Below are 19,542 nucleotides of genomic sequence, written 5' to 3'. Positions count from 1 at the left end.
AGTTCTTTTTGTGTAACACCCATATACGAAATTAGATCTATTGCGATTTAAAAGTCACGTGACTTTTATCTTTCCCGCCAATAATTATCGATATACATTTTTTGGATCGATCAGTCTCAGCCCCAGTCTTATAAATAAATAACATAACCTTTTTCTGTTTCGTAAGATGAGCCCTCTTGTTATTAAAAAAAGTTAGCTTTATTTGTCTCTCTGTTCCTCAAGGCTACTAAATTTTTTCTGTTCATTTTACCTCTGGTTATGCACCTAAAGTCTCATTAATAATTACTTTGTTAATTAAATTAGATGTTATAATAACTGAATAGTTTCTGGAAACTTACTTAACGTAGTTTACCAATAAATAGGTAAAATTCTTAAAGATTCAAACATTGGTGAGTAGGACATTACCTTATTTTACCATCCGAATAATAATTCAAAATTATCTGATTAATGTGTTGAAGGAGAGTAGCAATTAACAGTGAGCACCTTTAATGCCATTGGGGTTAAATGTGGTAGGCTACTGTGGCATAGATAAGCTTTCTACCCCAATGAAATAATGAATAAATGTTATTACATATAAAAAATATACAAAAATAAAATTAAAAATGATGCAAATCTGTATCAATCAGAGAAAAAATTATGCGATTAACTCCACAAAAATGTAATTTTCCAACATTGTCTCTCTTTATAGTATCATTTTCAATTTGGGTAGCAATATCTATTGTACTTCTACAGACATTTTCTCTTCTTGCATGAAATAAAAATTAAAGAAAAATTCATTAATAAAGATTATGTAGGGCTTTTAGTATATATTTAGGCATTACTACTATGGAGCAACTGATTTACATTTTGCTGCTTTAACTGTCTTACTTAAACAGGAATTGCTATTCATTTTTTTTATATTATAGAAAATGGCTTTACTGGATAGGGTGAGCATTAGAGGCATCAGAAGTTTTGGTCCTGATACAGACCAAAGAGTTAAGTTTTCAACACCTTTAACTTTAATTCTTGGGCAAAACGGCTGTGGAAAAACTACCATTTTGGAGTCTCTCAAATATGCATTAACTAGCGATTTGCCAGCAGGAACTGAAAATGGTCGAGGATTCATCAATGATCCAAAATTATCTAATCATGCTGGAACAAAAGCTAGCATTAAGTTAAAATTTAAAGATTCCAGCAACAATTCTGTGACTGTTGCCAAGTTTCTGGAGGTTTCAAGTAAGGCTGGTGGCAAGATGACATTCAAAAGTACAGACCCAGCAATTAGATGGGAAGATCAAGATGGGAAGATGCACGATATCGGAGGCAGATGCGTTGACATAGATCTGTATTGCTCCCAGAAATTGAATGTTTCCAAAGCAATAATAAACAATGTTATATTTTGCCACCAAGAAAATTCTGCCTGGCCCTTAGATGAGCCAAAAAAACTTAAAGAAAAGTTTGATGACATATTTGGATCTTCTGAATATAACAAATGTGTCGAGAAACTTAGAAAGCTTATTAAGGTAAAATCTAATGAAATTAAGGTTTTAAAAGAGCAAGTTCAACAAAAGGAATTGATTAAAAGAAATACTGAGAGACTAAGAGAAGAACTAGGAGATAGTGAGCTGAAGTTAGAGGGTCTTCAAGAACTAGTTCAAGAGAAACGCAATGAAATTCAGCCTTTAGAGGAAAAACTTGAGGAAATAAATGTCCTCATTGAGTCCTTTGTGGCAATTCAGCAAGAAAAGGCTAGTTTAGAGACGAAGTTAAAAGGTATTCAGGAACAACAAGAGATTCTAAAGAAGCATATAGTGGATGAGTTTGAAGGCTCAGACAATGATTTAAATACAGAGATATTACACTTCGACACATTCCAAGATAGTGCCAATCAAGAAATTGCCAAAAAGGAAAGAATAAAAGCTGTTATGGATTCAAAGATACAAGAAATGAACAAGCTGCTCCAAAATCACCAAATGTCTTTTGGGAAGCTGAAACAAGAAGAAGCTCAGCATTTGAAGAGATGCGGTGAAATGAAAGACCTGATCGAGAAGACCACTGTTAAATATGAAATTACTGTTGAAGAAGGGGAAACGCACAATGAGTTTATTTATAAGTTGAAAACCATCAGATCAGGACAAGAATTGCTTTATAAAAATCAGCAAGAGGCTATGGAAACAACGCAGGAACTCAAGCAAACATCCATTAATAATGTTCGAGTTCAATTGGTCTCCGCCGAAGAAAGTTTGTGCGTAAATAACAAACAGATGGATGAAATGAGAGAAAAAATACGGGAGACAAAAATGAAATTGAACAAATTAGAACGTTATAAGATTCAGCTGGAAGAGATAGACAATAATTTGGATAAAATAAAACAACTTTTAGTCAAAAAAGAAGCGGGCTTTAACGAAAATGCAGAACGTCAGATATTGGAGGAAATGGACGATGAAATCAACAAAAAAGATTTAGACCAAACTAAATTAGATCGCGACTACAAAGTCTTGCAGCAGAATTCCATTACCGAGCAAAAGATCGCTGCTGAGAAAGTCGCCGTGGCCGAAAAACAAGCAGAAATCGCAAGTTTGAGGCAAAAACATGAAGAAGATTTCGATCTCTTATTCGGGCAAAATGTCCCGGAGAATAAATATGAATCGGCAGTTATGCAAATTCAAAAACGGCAAGAAGAAAGAGTGAGATCGTTATCTAAAAATGTTACTAATTGCGATAGGAAAATCATCAATCTTGAAGCAGTGGTGAAGCACACTGACGAGAAGCTGCGACACCATAGAGAAGAGCTAAATCGCAGTAAGATTAAAATGGAAAATACCTGTAAAGGAAACGATTTTTCTGAACTGCTGGAGCGGACGTATAATAGAAGAGAAAAACTGCAGCGCGAAAAAGGAGCTTTTCGATCCGCTAAAACGTTATTTGAACAGTTCATCAGTGAATTCCAGCAAAATTCTCCCTGCTGTCCTGTCTGTTTGACTGACTTTTCCTCGAAGAAATCCGCAGTGCCTGGTGTTATCACTATGCTGAAAGCAAAAATCGAGGACTTGCCACGCAAGTTAGACGAGACCGAATCTAATTTGAAAAGAGAGGAAGAGTTGTACAACAAACTGCAACAACTGAAGCCCATCAGCGAAGTTATAGAAACGTTAGAAAAGCGAACCATTCCGGAATTAGAAGAAGAATTGCACAAAATCAAGGAAAGACTGGATGATGCCAAGCTAGAACTAGTCGCGCTACAGGCTGACTTGTTAGAGCCGAAAAATATTGTTGAAAAATGTATGAAAGTGATATCAGATGCAGCTTTGCTGGATCGCCTGGATCAGGAAATTAAAAGAAGTGAACAAGCCAGGGAAACTTTGTCACGAGACCTGGTGAAGGTGTCTTCGAACCGCACTCTAATCGACACTGAAACTGAATTGTCACGAGTTAAATCTGAACTAGCAAATCTCAGGAGGTTGCACAAACTCAAACGTGCCTCGTACGATGAAACGAAGGAGGATATTCAGAGACTGTGCAGTCGAATGCAGATGACTCTGCAGAAGAAGTTGGAAGCCGAGAAGGTGGTTCAAGAACGGCCTTCGCTAGATAAACAAATCTCTGAATATAGAAAAGTCACTTCTGAGTTGGAGCAAAATCACAAAGATGTGCCAGAGAAAATATCTGCCATGAAAGATGAGCTAAGCGAGCTGAAAAGAGAGCACGGAGAAATGATCGCGAGCAATAAAACAAAGCTGGAGAAAATTCGTGCTGATATAGAAGAGTGCAGGCGCTACATAGATGAAGCTGAGAAACTCCGAAATGTTATAGAGCAATATGAACAAGGAGAGAAAAAAGGAGAACTTGAGAGAATACTCCAGGAGCTTGGGGAATACAAAAATAACATTTCCAAATTAGATGACTCGCAGAAAATTCTGACTGAGTCCATAATGAAAAATAAGGAAGCATTGGCGAATCAGGAAAGCCGGTTGCGGTACCTTAAAGACAACAAGGAACTGCGGGAGAAGAAAGTGCAAAGTGAAGCTTTGCAGAACCAGTATCGAGAACTGAATAGGCAGAAACACAGTAATTCTATTATTGAGGAACGGAAGAAAGTGAGGGCTGAAATTGATGCCAAAAACACGGAGATCAACTTGAAGACCGGAGAAATGACCAGTCACAAGGTAACTATAAATTAAATTCCGCAATAGCATGCATTTTCATGGAAGAGAGTTACAAGATGTCTCAAATTTTACTTTGAACGTGAAGTTTTGGAAAAACATCACATGCAACACTAATCATTATCATAATATTTATATTATAAGCTGACCTCCGTATATATGCTTGACCAAGTTTCGTTTCTAGGAAATAATAAGAACCAAAAAAGTAGAACTAAATAAGAAAGAACATAAAGAGTCGGCAATAGAACACAAACTGAAGTATTTTGAATTGAAAACTCAAACTTTGGCAGTCGCAGATTTGAAAAAATACACTGAAGCCCTGGAAAAATCCATTCTAAAGTTCCATCAAGAAAGGATGGTTCAGATAAACACGGCGATTAGAGAACTGTGGCGAAACATCTATAAAGGAAACGATATCGACTACGTCGAAATTAAGACTGTGGATGAAATTGGAGGAGGTAAGACAACTTTACCTATGTCTAATTAGGTATAAGACACACATAATCCTATTGTCGCTTCCTGTTTATTCCTGTTATATGTGTTAGGAGCGAAGAGAAACTACACGTACAAGGTAGTGCAAGTCAAAAAAGGAATCGAACTGGACATGAGAGGCAGGTGCAGTGCCGGCCAGAGGGTGTTAGCCTGTCTTGTGATCCGTATGGCTTTAGCGGAGACTTTCAGCACCAATTGCGGGATCTTGGCCCTTGATGAACCCACCACCAACTTGGACAGGGACAACATTATGAGCTTAAGCGACGTCCTGTCGAGGATTATCACAATGCGGCAAAGGCAAAAGAATTTCCAGCTGTTAATCATTACTCACGACGAGGAGTTTTTGCAGGCCTTAGTCAGGGATCAGAGCATCTCGCAGTATCAGAAGGTTGAAAGAAATGCTGAGGGCTTTTCAGAAATTAAAACGGAAATCATTTGAGTGTACCTGTAGTAGCGACTAAGACACATTGTTCTTGTTACTTACTACTTAAACTACGTTTAAATAACATTTCTTACGTTGAAGATTAATGAAATAAACAGTTACTTTGAAATCAATTTGCATTAATTTCATATTGGCATTCGTTTTGTAGTACGCATGTTGAACCGATGGGGTCATGAAAGCTAATTGCACGTGAACTCTAAATTTTGATTTTCGATTGAACAATGCAGGGGACATGGTGGTGATAACTGATACGAAAAAAGGTACCACAAGTCCGTGCGATATGGGTGTTCTTGCGGTACAAGGTATTTTTGCATTATTTTTCATAAAGGCGCCGTAGCGCATATCTGAAAATCATCTAAACACGAATCGTAAAGCTGCGTTGGTTTAATTTAGGCAGTTTAAATTCTATTTCTTGTCCTTCATGTGAAAACACGTAATGCATGTCGGATAGGAATGTTTTTGTCTCTAAGAACATGGGATCATTTTTGCGCGTGATTTCGGAGAAGAAATGTATGTGTCTTATAAACAATTTAGCACTTGCATACATTTTAATAAATAAATTGCTTATGTACTTACCCGATTTACCTAAAATAATGATAAAAGTCGGAAATATACTACAAACGTTTTATAATACGATTAATATTTTGGCGCGAAAAGTTGTAGAGGGCGCGAATAAGTTTCTGACATAAATTGAAATCGAGAAGCATGTCACTACTCTCTAATAGATGGCGCCTTAAAAATTCCTGGTGTCACATGCAAAACTGATTAAGCGATAAACTATAACAATACCTATTTATTCTATCAATGCGATACCACTTAAAGAACTTAATGGATTCGTTTATTCGCTTCGATACCCATCCCTAAATTGATTATCGCTTCACACCGCACTACCTTAACTCGCAAGCTGCACCTTTTGAATCCGGATTCCGATCAAGTGGTGTAGTTCCCACATATATGTGTATAACTCAGATATAGAGGGCGCTGATAAAATACACATTTTGAAGTAAAAAATATCCCCTCCCTCGTTCTTGTTCAGTTCCCCATTTTGCGCCATTTTTAGTTTGAGTTTAACGTTAAAAGCGCTTTGTTTTTCATATAATTTTCCAGATTTTCCTTTCATTATTTGAATCCGGTGCCTGGTTTGTTTGACCGCTGTCCACCTACAGTAGGTAAGATTCTGTATCATAAAGACGAGGTTCAGTCAAAGTTCTTCAAGTTCAGTAAACGAAAATTGAAATTTTTCAAATTCCTAGCAAGTTTTCCAACAAGGAAATGTTCATGGAAATGGAGAAATTGACCAACGTTTAGCACTAATTTCGTCGTTTCTATAAGGATTATTTTGCTAATAGGAGTTAGCAAAAATCTGAAAGGCCTAAGGAGTAAAGACTTCTTTGTTGAACTTTGAGCTTGTCCTCTTAAATTAAAGCTCTTATATCTGTCAGGGACTGATCAGTAAACTTTGGCCCATTTCTTTTGACAATTTTCAAAATATAGCAGGGCTCATTTTCATTGGCGTAGCCCAGATAATTAATGCCCCCGCCTCCATTATGTCAGTCGAAGGAGGACAATGAGGTACTTACTCAATCCTAAAGGCGCGAAATACCAGAGGATTTTAATTTGTTCTGGTGACCCAATGTGACATTAAAAAAACTGCAAAAAGAGACCACAAACATAAATAGCACATAGAGAGAAAACTTTGGATGACTAGCAATAATCATTTATTATTAAATACCCAAAAGCTACGTTTGAGTTACTTTGGGTGTCCACATTGGAATATTCCAGAAGCGCATAAGAAATGTTTTCAAATTGAAAAAAATACTTCTCATGCTTGATTTCAATGCGACAAAACAACGGTTCACCATAAAATAAAAAACACAAGAACACAGATTTTTTTGAGTTCTCATATGAAATTAAAATTTACATCATTAAGCACTAAAACCTTACTAAAATCCTATTTATTTCAGTTAGCTCCTAAAATGGCGTTAAGAATGGAATTTCAGGCGAGGAAAAAACAGAGAATTCTTGCCCAAAGTACTCCCGTTTCTAGTACTGCTAATTTAGCGAGAGAAACCCCTTCAATTTCTGTTGTTCTAAGCAATTCGTCAAAATACCAATCTCTAGCGGATTGTCTCTCAGATAAAGAAAACTCTTTTCTGGATAGCCTACATGGTCTTACCAGTAAATTTAATAGTAGTGTGTCACGAATGGATTCTGAAGAAGATGAACCTGGTAAGTACAAATATATTAGTGAAAAAATACCAGGGTATCCCCGTAAAATCAATATTCAAGTAGGTGTCTATAAAGGGAAATGAGTGAACAAGGTTAACTCTTCCAAGATCTGTAAAAAAATAGAAACAAATCTGAATCATCAAAAATTACATTTTGCAGGTGAACCACGAGATTACGATGACTTTGTAAAAGCATGCAAACAAATTAGAAATCATGGAATGATATGGGAACGATACAAGCCTAAAAGAGAGAACCAGGAGGGTTCATTGTATGCTCAAACTATAACTAACCCTAAGGAAGTTAATGTAATTCGTAGTTCGATCTATGTAATAATGAAATGAATAACTCAAAGTATATTGAGTTTTTTTTTTAAGATTCTAGCCCAATGGTTTGCTAGGTACGCCAAAGAAAAGCCTGACACTTCAGGCCCTTATCATATTTTTCAGTTTTTTTTCGACTGCGCGTCGTTTCAGAAATTTAATTTACAAAAATATTTCTCCTCTACCCCGGACGTTATGAGCATTGTGAGGACTGCTAACAGTTCTTCTATAATCAACGCAGCAACAGTGAGTAGATTTTTATTCTTTAAAATCTTTAGTTTGGGTGTAAATATAAAACTATGATAAAATGGTTTTTTTTTCAGGATTACAGCAAGTATTTATTTGAGGAAAAATCCAAGTTGGCCAAAATTTACCAGTACAGTATTTTCAATTTTTTACAAATGTTCCTAATCGAAGCCCACCAGCAACAAATTCTTAACAGTCCGGTAATAAAGCATTTCCTGGCTCTTTTGCGCGATATGTGCAATTTTGCCACTAACAAACCTTTATTACACACGGCCTGTTTATTTGGTAAGGCGCTATTATCAACTCTGAAGTAATTTATTTACTTCCTTTCTAATAAAATAAATTTTAGTGCTCAAAATTATGAGTTCACTGTGTATGATAAAGGAGAGACAACCAAAATCTGACAATGCATCAGTTCTAGACGGTTACGTTAACGTGCTATATTTCTGTTTTACAAAAATATGGTTTGTAGCCTTTAAGATTGCTTCTTAAAATGTTGTTTATTTTATTGTGGTTTTTTTAGTGGAATTGCCGACAAGAGTGTTTTTAAACTCAAGGAGGCGTGTCTTTACGAATTAAAGATTTGGATCGGGATGTTTCCAGCTCTGTTTCTAGACGATTTTCATTGCTCTCAAGTTATAAGGCATTTAATTATAGATGAGGTGCTAACAATTACTAAAGAAAATGAAAAAAAAAAATGAATCATTAAGAATTTTTAGTCTCCTACCGTTCGAATAGCTGCATTGAATCTCCTACTGCCAATTACCGAAGATGCTCACTGCAAGGAGCATTTAAGGAAAAGCGGTCTCCAAGCCTTATGTGTGCAAGTCTGGAAAAGAGTTCAAGACGTAGATACGAGGGTGATTCTTCTAGCTCTTAAGGTGTTCAACAATCTAGCTGTACAGTAAGTCTCAAAAAGCATTTAATTGTTCAACCTCTTCTACGCTAATATAAAGGACACAAACCTAAAATCTGTTGCCATTGATGAAAAATTGTTTCTAATAAAACCTGATTGGTCAGCAGTTATTTTGAGTCACCTCCTATTTATATACCGGGTGATTCACGGTCGATGGTAGGTTAGACGTTTCTGGAAGACTGATATCACGATTTTTATGAAAATTTGCATAAGTAGATAAATGAACTTGCCCTATCGACGTAAAATATTTTCAGTCATGCAGCGTTGCCGGTTCTATCAGAAAATACTAGCATCTCCGATATTTTAAATGGAACACCCTGTATATTTTTTCATTTTTGGGTTCTACATTTCATACTAATAACTTCTGCATTTAACTTCCTATACTTATCTCTAGCAGTTTTCGGAATATTTAATATATTATATATTAATTTATATTCTCACTGTTTTTGACTCACTATTCTTAAAAATGCGTAAATAAAAAATTACAACAACGCCGCCTGTCAAACTGTTCAAACAATTGCATAGTTTTCAACAATTATGGCGTCGCAGAGCCACCTTTGGCAAATATCTTTAAATAATTCAATTTAAAGACAAAACAGCTTTTATTTTCGAAACGTGATGGTTTAGGTATAGGGATGTACCACATCATTTTAAAGGAAATTTAATTGTCTTTCAGCATGGCTAGTAATATACAGAGGGTTTCATTTGAAAAAACACACTTTAGACACTTTTACTGTTTACCCGTAAGACCATTAATTTTGAGCCACCCTGTATAAGACAGAACATTCTTAATTACATGCGATAAATTGATGGACCTTTCACAAATTATATTCAAAATTTTGTCCCTTTGTGAATTCAAATCACGTTATAGCAGAGGTTTTATTAAAGGCCTCACTTTGAACAAAAAATAAGAAAATTAAATAATATTCCGAAAACTGCTAGAGATAAGTATAGGAAGTTAAATGCAGAAGTTATTAGTATGAAATGTAGAACCCAAAAATGAAAAAATATACAGGGTGTTCCATTTAAAATATCGGAGATGCTAGTATTTTCTGATAGAACCGGCAACGCTGCATGACTGAAAATATTTTACGTCGATAGGGCAAGTTCATTTATCTACTTATGCAAATTTTCATAAAAATCGTGATATCAGTCTTCCAGAAACGTCTAACCTACCATCGACCGTGAATCACCCTGTATATAACACCGATAGTAACGTTCGAAGATTTGGAAACTTCCCTCCGATTTTGAATTACATTACTTAAAGTACGAGCAAATATTACTCTGTCTACACCCACAACACTTTTATATGAACCACTTCTCTAGGACAATATTCGTTCACAATCCAGGGAGGGGGTGAACACTCGCTCTATATCTCTGCATGTATTGTATATTTATGTTGTTATATTTCAGCCACAGGGATTATATTCCCAAAGAGGATCTCTTTGAGAATCTGCTTAAAGTAGCCTGTCACAAAGATTTCCGAATTGGTTCTGCGGCTGGAAAATGTTTGATGGACATTTTACAAAGTAGCGCAATGGATCCCAAAAGCTTATTGATACAACTATGTAAATTGGCGTTTTCTTTTGTAAGGGATTGAATTAATGTTTTTATTTTACTTTTATTGTTATATTTTTTTTCCAGTCAAATTTTCCAATTTTGGTGGAATCTTGCTTTGATCATCATGATCTTTTCCGAAATTGGAGCGTTTGCTTCGGTATTATGAACGCTAACAATCCTGATTTCAAGGTTATTGAAGTTTTAAGTTCATTGATGTTAGAGTGTGTGCTCTTAACTTTAACTGGTAGAGGATCTATAGTGCGCCCGTTTTCAAATGTATCAGGTGAGTTTTACGTACTACGTAGTCAGTAGCCTACTAAAAAGTATGCTGTGTATTTGGACTACGTAGCCGGGTTTTTAACTTTAACGCATTATATTTTTAACCCTTAAATTTCCACTGTATATTTAGAAGACACCTTTCTGAAAAATTAACTGAAATGGAACAATCATACATATTTTTATGCGGTTTATCATGTTATTACAATAAACTCTACCATTTAATTTTATTTTTAGAGAGGACAGTGAACCGTGAACACCACGAGGATCTAGCCAGACATATTTATCCTCAATTAAAAAGGCTGATTGTAATTTATAGGAAGTACGAGACAATAATAACAAACATTTTCTCGATGCTTCCATCAATTAATCCCGAGTATCTAACTACAAAACAATGCGAGGTATCCGCGCAAATGGATATTTTTTACCTAAACATAACATATAAAACTGAATGATTTTTCTTTCAGACGTCTGGTGAAGTAATCAAACAAGCCTCCACATTCCTTAAAGGCTGGACCAAGACGAAAACTTTGATTGCCTTTATGGATTATTTCATCTACGTGAACGATAAGATCCCAAGCGTTGATCAAAGCATTAAAAATAAATGTATGGGAGACGTAAAATCTTATATCTCTGTAGAGCTGCAGCAATCCTTCTTCAGCAAAAATAACTATACGTTACTGATGAGTCGAAAAACAGCTGTAGTTTTCAGTAAAGTTGATCTGAACAATTATATTTTGTGGGCAACACTGCTTGGTTCGACGACCATCCTCGAGTCAGACATAGAGGTACATATAATACATATGTATGTATGTATGTTATTTATGTAGCCCATCTTCGGCTACGAAAAATATATTGTCAAATACAGGGTGCCCCAGAAATAAATGCCATAATTTGTATCAATAATAGAACTCGTAAAAAGCAACATCTTTTTCAAGTACATTTTTTGCACAAAAGGTATAGTTTTCTAGTTCAATTTATTAAAAAAATTATCACAATTCCGCTACCTGTCATGGCATATATAATTGTTTACCTTATTTCGGATTCTTCGCATAAGCATCTACTGAATTTTTTACCTGCTTCCTGAGGTGCATTTTTTTTCGAATAATCCGTATCGCGTACAGCTATTAAGTTGGAGGAATGTATTTGTTGTTGGGGCGTTACGTTATTTACTACTAATATAAACTAAATTTTTGACCTACCTACAAAAATGCATAAAAATACCTTATCGGGGGTAAGACGATCCAGGAAACGATGTGTATAAATCCTACGAACCCGATTAGACTTTCCACTGGCTTTCACATAAGTAAACACTATATCAGTGTACCCATTATTTGTAAAACTCGACAATTTACACCAAAAATTCTCAATAGTTTCAAATACTATTACAATAACAGGAACGACACATATCCATCGCAAACAATACAAGTCTCATTGTGTACCTAGGTTAAATCATGGTTAGTAAAAAATTTACGATAATAAAACGTCCATAAAATAGTGTTTATTTCGATTTTTTTAAAATTCATAGGCAGTTGTATACAGTATTTTTAATAGGTAAAAATGCTGAAAATAAATGTGTTTAAAAAAAAAACTTGTCTGATAATAGTTGTTGCTTTTGACGAATTAAATTATAGTATTTATTTCCGGGACACCCTGTATGTTAGGCAGATATTTGAACAAGAAATCTTGCCTTAATTTATAATCCTCACTGAAGTGGTCTATAACCTGGTAACTCTATTAAAAAATATAAAAAAAACATTTCTTACAGTTTATGGACAATATTTTAACCGCCTGTCATTGGAGTTTGGTATGGAAAATTAGAACAATAAGTTTTAATGCTACTCTGGCGGATTCTGATCGGCGACTCGAAGGCTTAGATTTGACCAGAGAAATCAAAATGACTTTTGATATGCTTAAACAGTTTTACTCGGAGTGTTTCGAAGTCATGCGATCCAAAATCAAGAATGCAATGTTCGTTGTAAGTCATTTCAGCTTATGTTCAGTTGTTGTTAAGATGTTGGGGTTTTTCTATTTTGATGAGAATATCACCCTGCGAAAAATGAGAGTCTTGTCAGAACTTGCATTCCTGCTATGTGAATAGGGTGCTGAGGGATTTTGTATTCGAAATTATCAGGGTTTAATGTTTTAGAGTAAAACTTTGACACATCACATTTTTTACTACTACTATAACCCTGATAAGTCTCTAGAATCCCGACACTGAACACACTTCAGGTACATTTTAAGATGAAACTCGAAAACTAGGCATTATTAAAATTTCAGCTTAATAATATTGGTTAATAATTGACTTTTATGATGTCCACTTTCATCCTGTTTGTATATTCTATTCAGATTTAAATTGAAATATTGCCTTACTATGAATATTTCAGGGTTTTGACAGAATTTGCGATTCTTCCCTAAGTCTTTGCTCAGAATTGGAAAATTTTAGCAAGGAAGTTCATGAATTGGATATGTTGAAGCCGAGCTATAAAAACAATCTATTGTTAATTCCAGAAATAACTCTGATTTTGGAGATAAGCGTGCAACTTAAGGATTCTATTTCCGGTGAATATTACTATTACTATTACGTAGGGGTTTTATTTTTTTTTTAAATATAAATGTATAGTTGCCCGCTTTCGCAAGCACATATTCCAGATTTTTCATATGGCCAGCTTGGAAATCATTCCAATGGAATGTATGTCAACCATTTTCAAATTTTTCGATTCGGTAAGTTTTAATCACTTGACCTATAAGAAGTTTGATTTTGGCCACTAGTGACTACTTTTAATCATAAGTTCTTAATGTAACAAAGAATAAGCGATTTTCAGCGTTATGAAGAATATGGCCAAATAATTGAAGCGGTCCTATTAAAGATTCAATCTATAAATGAAAAGTGGTTGGCGCATTTGATTATAGATACATTAGTTAAAGTGCATCTCGATATACAGAAAGAGACAGGTGTTGTAGGTGTTAAAAGCGAGAACGTCAAAACCCTGTTGGTAAGTTATAAAGTCTTATTAAAATGTTTGTTGCTGTTTATGAAAAATCTGGGCCGTAAAAAATCACCAAAACCGCAAATTAAATTAAATTTTTAAGGTATTGGCAGAAAGATTCCACCGAACCAAGAAATTAATATCTATGAAAATCGCCTGCAGAATACTGACGTTAGCCGTGAGTTACGCGATATCACACAGATGCTACGATTTCCTAGTTTACGTTGGAGCTTTCAGCTCGCACCTAAAGAATTCCTCAACGGAAATCGATAGCATGTAAGTCAGCCGCCAGCAAAATAAATAGTGTATTATACTTATAAATGACTTTGGAACTGCAGTTTAAAAACTCTACAACAGATGCTGTCCAATGAGGATAAAAACGACCCTTCTGTGTTGAATTTTATAAAATCTTTGAGTATGGTTAAAAGGAATTTGAAAGAAAAAAAAACCGTTATTGGTAAGTGACAAATTTGAAGTGATATAATATGTAGGCGTCTAAATCATATACATATATTGTTATTTTGTTCGATGGGGCTCTTCCTGATTTAACAAATATTTATTCCACAAGAATAATGAGTTAGACATAAAATAGATCGAATATTGAAAATCAAGATTGTTTCTCTAATTCGTCATTCTCAGGAACATTTTTGGTTTACTAGATCAAGGATACTTTATTTTTTGTTTAGGTCCAAAGTCGAAAACCGATACTTCACAACAAAAAAGCGGAACTCTTAAACGAAAAATCGCTAAACCGGCACGCAAAAAGACTTATTCCACTCAATCAACAACTGAAAGTGAGGTAAATGTATCGACCCACGACACTTCTACGGGTGAACATATCAGCGAAATGCGGGAATAAAACGTGAATGAAAGTTTGTTTTAGAATTTTCTTTAAATTTGTGTGTTTTTATTGCATTTTCGATAATTAATATTAGTGTTTGAAGAATTTATTATCTAAGTTGCATAGAATCTATAAGCTTAAGTTTAACAAAAGACTTTTGTTTTGTCTTATTGATCTATGCAATTACTCTCTAAGTTTGGAAAAATAAAATAGACGTAGAGTTGGTCAATCAGTTATTATAAATTACTGCATAATTTTTTTTAAATTGTAGGAAAAATGAGAATTGAGTCAAAGCTTTACCATGATACATCCTTCTTTATGTTGGTTAAAGTTCATACCACAATGAGGTCGTCGTCAAGTCGTGTTAGATTCTGCAAGCCCAATGTACCTTTCAGCAATATTTTTATAAGTTGCAATGATTATCTGCATTGGGAGAAATTCTGACGTTTTCAAATCATCCACAAGTTCTCACATTCCCATTGGTTTAATTAATGACAAATTTTATTGGATTTCTTTACATATAGATTCAACTAATTTGTACTTCTGGATCTTTCCTGATATGGTCTTTGGAAATGCCTTTACTATTCTCAGTTTAGACGGTATCTTAAAATGAGCAATATTTCCTTTGCAATACGACTTAACTTCATCTAGTGTAAATGATTCGTTGGGTTTAATTCGAACGCAGGCACACACTTCTTCGCCTAATCTTTCGTGAGGTATTCCCACCACCTGAAAAGTTTGAGAAACTATAATTTGTAGGTAAAACCTGAAATCATTTTCCATTGAATTTTTTAATAAGTTTCAACATAAAGATCATGGTTTTATCAACTACCAGGCTGCGTGTCTAGAAGATTTTATTAACATGAAAAGACTAGGTATTTTCTTGATGAAGGCACTGGTAAAATGTGGATTTGCTTCATGCTTACTCACGTGAGTTTCTAACACTGACGGATGGGTATTTAAATAGTCTTCAATTTCTGCTGGAAAAATATTCTCTCCGCCTCTGATGATCATTTCCTTCAGTCTACCGACGACTCTGCCGTATCCGTTGTCATCTATAACAAACTGATCTCTGAAAATCATCAGTGCCCTTATAAGTGGTCTATTTGTTTGAAGGCAAACACAAATATATCGCGTTCTGCTCCATAAAATTACCCAGTTCTCAACCATTTGTCTGCTCCTACAAGTGCTTTCGTCTTCTCCTCGTCTTTCCAATATCCCAGTGTGGTCGAATAACCTCTAATGCATAACTCTCCAGGAGTGCCTCGAGGCACTATTCTACCCTAAAATTAATTATAATGAAATTATTAACTTAATAAAGGAGAGGACCACACACTTCTGCATCAATAACTTTAACTTCTAGATGATCTCCTACGTATCCTACGGTGGAAGTCGATTGATGTTCGTTATCGTCATATAGCGATTGGAAAGCCACTGCTGTCACTTCTGTTAAACCATATACAGACTAAAATCAATAATCATTCACCAAATTTGATATGGGTGAAATTTTCGTGACTACTCGTTTCAGACCAACCTTAACTTTCTTAAGATTGAGGACTTCTTTCATCTCCTTGAACAAGTGTGGTGAGCAGCATGCTCCACCAGTAACTGCTATTTCTGGGTTAATGCTTTCAGTTCTTGATTTCTGCCTATTAACCAAATCTACGTACATGGTAGGAGTTCCGATGATAACAGTACATCTGTGTAGATACGTGTAACACACATATGTAGTATATATCATTAATTCAAAATTTTATTGATGACGGCAAGATTGCAGTGCTGATTTTGAGCCCGCTTCTTTGTATTTACTCACTTTTCATCTCTAATGGCATCCAGAGCTCTATCAGGATCGTATCCAGAAGACGGAATTACCAGAGATGCAGCATGATTCAAGGCACTGACCAAAGTTATCACAGTGCCAATCCCATGAAAGAACGGTGCCATAAGGCACACTACATGATGCTTCTGATCTAGTTCATTTCTTTTCCCGATAAAGTACGCATTGTTGACTATTTGAAAATGGCTCTCCATTGGCGATTTCGGAGTTCCAGTGGTGCCCTGGAGAAGGGAATAGCGTTCAAAGGAAGACTGTTAAGAAAAAGAATAGTTAGGTAAGCACATTGTGACTTACAGAAGTAAACTGTAAGTGGCCTAAGTCATCTGGGTCAATGTAGCTTTGGATTTTGCTTATTTCTCTAACGGCATTTTCGGACGCGAGGTTTAAGACATCGTTGAAGCAAAAAGTACCTCTGAAATAAAAGTTAATTTGCCATGATGGCATGAACAGTTTGGTGGAATTTTGTCAAAACGAAACACATTCCGGCTGTAGTAATGAGTAAATGCCCTACCTCTGATTACTACTGTCTTCACCGGTCATAATAATGCTGCTGAGGGATGGCATTGCTGCACAGGTAAGTTTCCCAGGTGAGCAGGTAGCAATTTCTGGTGAAATTTGGGTCAAATTACTGTAATAGTCATGGTTCCTAGTTTTACTCATACACACTAGAGCTTTAACACCTACTGCATTAATACACGACTGCAGCTCTTGCAGCTGATAGGCTGGATTGATGTTTACCTTAAGATGAAACCTTGCATTAAAGCTTACTAAATTGCTTCTCTCAGCTACCATGCCCTATTCATCAGAAGAAATTTATGTCTTTCTTACCAATACAAAACCTCCACGAGCCACCCCCATGTGCGTAATATACCATTCAGAGATATTCTGCGCCCAAATTCCCACGCGATCGCCCTTTTGTAGACCTAAGCCGTAAAGGGCGGCGGCTAATCTGTCGGCCCTTTGTAGGACTTCTTCGAAAGTGAAGCTTTGATTCTGCGATGGAGAAATAATTGCTGAACGGTCCCCATATTTTTGTGCAGTTCGTTCAAGTAGTTTTCCTATCGTTAGAGGACGTAATGGTTCTGTGCCTGGGTTGTGGATGTAGCTTAATGTTGTGTAGGCCCTTCGCCTAAGTAGAATAAAGGAAAATATTAGTGTTGCTGCATGCAACAGATACAAGCGCGATAAGTTTTGAATGAGAAAGTCAAATTGAAATGTGATTTCCAACCCTAACTTTGGTACGGGATGGCTCGGGGGGGGTGTCACTTTTTAAGGTCTTATAAGTAACTAATTTTTGCCGAAATATCACCACTTAAAGCTTTTGACATGTTTTAGGAACTACTCCCTACTGCCGCGCGCTGTAAACACGAGACATTTCCAGAACATTTTCAGACCAGAATCTCCCGGGAACCTTCTAATAAACTTATACCTAGGCGTCTTCATAAGTAGATACGTAAGGCGACAGTATGCAAAATACATGGGGTTGTATCTCCGTTATTTGACTGCCTAAAGAGTGGATATTTCGCATTAGGGAAGACAACCCCCAATGTGGTGCTACCAAGTTGCGCCGCTTTTCCCCTATATGTACGGATATTGAGTATGTGCCCCACTGATCTTCCCTAGATTCGGGGATATTCCGAACTAATAATCTGGCCTTTTTAACAATATTTATTCGAATACCTGACTTAACTTGGGCAAGTGAAAAGAGAAAGTATTTGCGCCGAAAACTGAGCTAACTCAGGATTAAATGGCGGACATTTCTTTTGGAATTGAACTGTCAAACGCCAGATGAACAATTGACGACGTTGTCCTCCATGCCACTCTCACGCACAGGGCCGGCCTTAGCAAGTCTGGCGCCCTGAGTCAAATTTTTTAATTACCATCCCTCGACTCCCAAGAAAAATCCGTCACCCTAGACCGCCGCCCAACCTGCCCCCCACTATAAGACCGGTACCGCGCACACACATGTTTCTCTTAGTTGATACAGTCAAAAGCGAAGCTTTTTAGCTAGGAAAACTTACTTTAAAAGACACAAGTAGTGTTTTGGGTTCAGTTTAATCATTTCGCTGTTCAGTTAACGCAATATAACCTAATAGTGTCGACACTGTCACCAAAAATTTCTTATCAGAGCCCCTGCAATAATATTTAAATAGATGAAACTATTAAGATAAGACCATCTAGCGGTCGAAAACAAAAATCATTTTTTCCAAGCTAATTAATAACAAAATACAAAATGTTTGCTGACGTAGACGAACTAATCAGAATTAAGTGAATTTGAATAATACTTGAATTATGGAACTTTATTGCCAACGTTTTGCGCAAATAGCGATTGCAAATTCTGGTTACTTTGGACCTTTAACGTGCCCGACCAAGAGAACTCTTGCGGCTGGAAAAGTGACCCCACAATGCCTGGATTACATACATCAAGCATAAAATAATACGGCAGATAAACATCCAATATCCAGCCTTAATGTAACGCCTACAAGCTTCCCCTCGAATACGAAATGTGAATTGATTGTAATACATGAATAAAATAAAAGCCCCTGGAGGATATTTTTTCAGCCTTATTCGTGATTTTTCGCAGGTCTCGACCTACAAGAATCAGGAATTTTCCTCGCCTGTGATGCTAAAATAACGCCCACGTCACGAATCCCGTCAGTTCATTTAACTGCCGTTCATGAAATGAAATACGTGGAAAGCCCTTGAATCAGCGACGAAGCTGAATGTGGGCGGCGTAGGGTCAGCTATGCAAAAGTGACGTCATAACCCTGGGGACAGGACTGTATTAGAAAATAAGTGGGCAGGGAGCCCCGACGGGGTAAATATAAAAAAGCGTATGTTTGCTTTGCTGGTATTTTTTAAAATAATTTCCAGGTCTTAATTCCCCTCAGTGTCGCGAAATTTGGAAGTCTGCACATGCGACAACAATAATGGTTCATGCACGTGTAAATCTTGCCTACGTGGTCATGAAGGTCGCGGAGCTGAATTGAATGCTTTTCATGTATTCGGCATTACCACGGACCATACGGCACCCCAGGACGTCTTGGTCGCTGTTAATTGCACACGTTCCTTCCTGAGTTTAATCAACGAAACAGAACCAAACTGGCCAGAAACCTAATCGCTTTCTATTGAAGATTTCAACAGACAGTCGGAAACTTTTCCTCGACGTCTGCCTAGAACTTCCTGTTTTCGACAACCTTTTCGTTTATGTTTGGGTCATTGGAAAATCTCTTAACTACGATCCTGCCCCG

The 19,542-nt window shown here is 36.2% G+C and overlaps 3 protein-coding genes across 3 annotated transcripts; 2 read left to right on the top strand and 1 right to left on the bottom strand.

Annotated features, from left to right (window-relative positions):
* Positions 1-263: 263 nt before the first annotated feature.
* On the top strand, positions 264-5,113 carry rad50 (DNA repair protein rad50). The gene is made up of 4 exons (XM_066402913.1): positions 264-389; positions 906-4,145; positions 4,327-4,600; positions 4,688-5,113. Exons 2-4 carry the CDS (start codon positions 909-911, stop codon positions 5,071-5,073), a joined length of 3,897 nt encoding a protein of 1,298 aa, XP_066259010.1. The 5' UTR covers positions 264-389; positions 906-908; the 3' UTR covers positions 5,074-5,113.
* Positions 5,114-6,606: 1,493 nt separating this feature from the next.
* LOC136419385 (cohesin subunit scc-3-like) lies at positions 6,607-14,472 on the top strand. Its single transcript, XM_066405668.1, has 19 exons — positions 6,607-6,648; positions 7,041-7,305; positions 7,465-7,610; positions 7,680-7,871; positions 7,949-8,156; positions 8,221-8,335; positions 8,395-8,533; positions 8,591-8,775; positions 10,201-10,375; positions 10,432-10,630; positions 10,861-11,024; positions 11,091-11,411; positions 12,392-12,601; positions 13,011-13,185; positions 13,247-13,347; positions 13,449-13,619; positions 13,717-13,889; positions 13,952-14,070; positions 14,300-14,472. Exons 1-19 carry the CDS (start codon positions 6,607-6,609, stop codon positions 14,470-14,472), a joined length of 3,273 nt encoding a protein of 1,090 aa, XP_066261765.1.
* Positions 14,473-14,937: 465 nt separating this feature from the next.
* On the bottom strand, positions 14,938-18,547 carry LOC136416047 (medium-chain acyl-CoA ligase ACSF2, mitochondrial-like). The gene is made up of 10 exons (XM_066401032.1): positions 18,313-18,547; positions 17,120-17,420; positions 16,803-17,029; positions 16,586-16,703; positions 16,268-16,512; positions 15,989-16,154; positions 15,791-15,919; positions 15,610-15,737; positions 15,385-15,526; positions 14,938-15,183 (listed from the first exon to the last, which is right to left on the bottom strand). The coding sequence occupies exons 1-10, from the start codon at positions 18,351-18,353 to the stop codon at positions 14,956-14,958; spliced, it is 1,725 nt and encodes a 574-aa protein (XP_066257129.1). The 5' UTR covers positions 18,354-18,547; the 3' UTR covers positions 14,938-14,955.
* Between the last annotated feature and the right edge of the window lie 995 nt (positions 18,548-19,542).

The sequence above is a fragment of the Euwallacea similis genome, chromosome 2 (assembly GCF_039881205.1).
Source record: "Euwallacea similis isolate ESF13 chromosome 2, ESF131.1, whole genome shotgun sequence".
Taxonomy (NCBI): Eukaryota; Metazoa; Arthropoda; class Insecta; order Coleoptera; family Curculionidae; genus Euwallacea; species Euwallacea similis.
The sequence above is the reverse complement of the archived record's forward strand: the minus strand, read 5'-3'. Positions and strand labels throughout refer to the sequence as shown.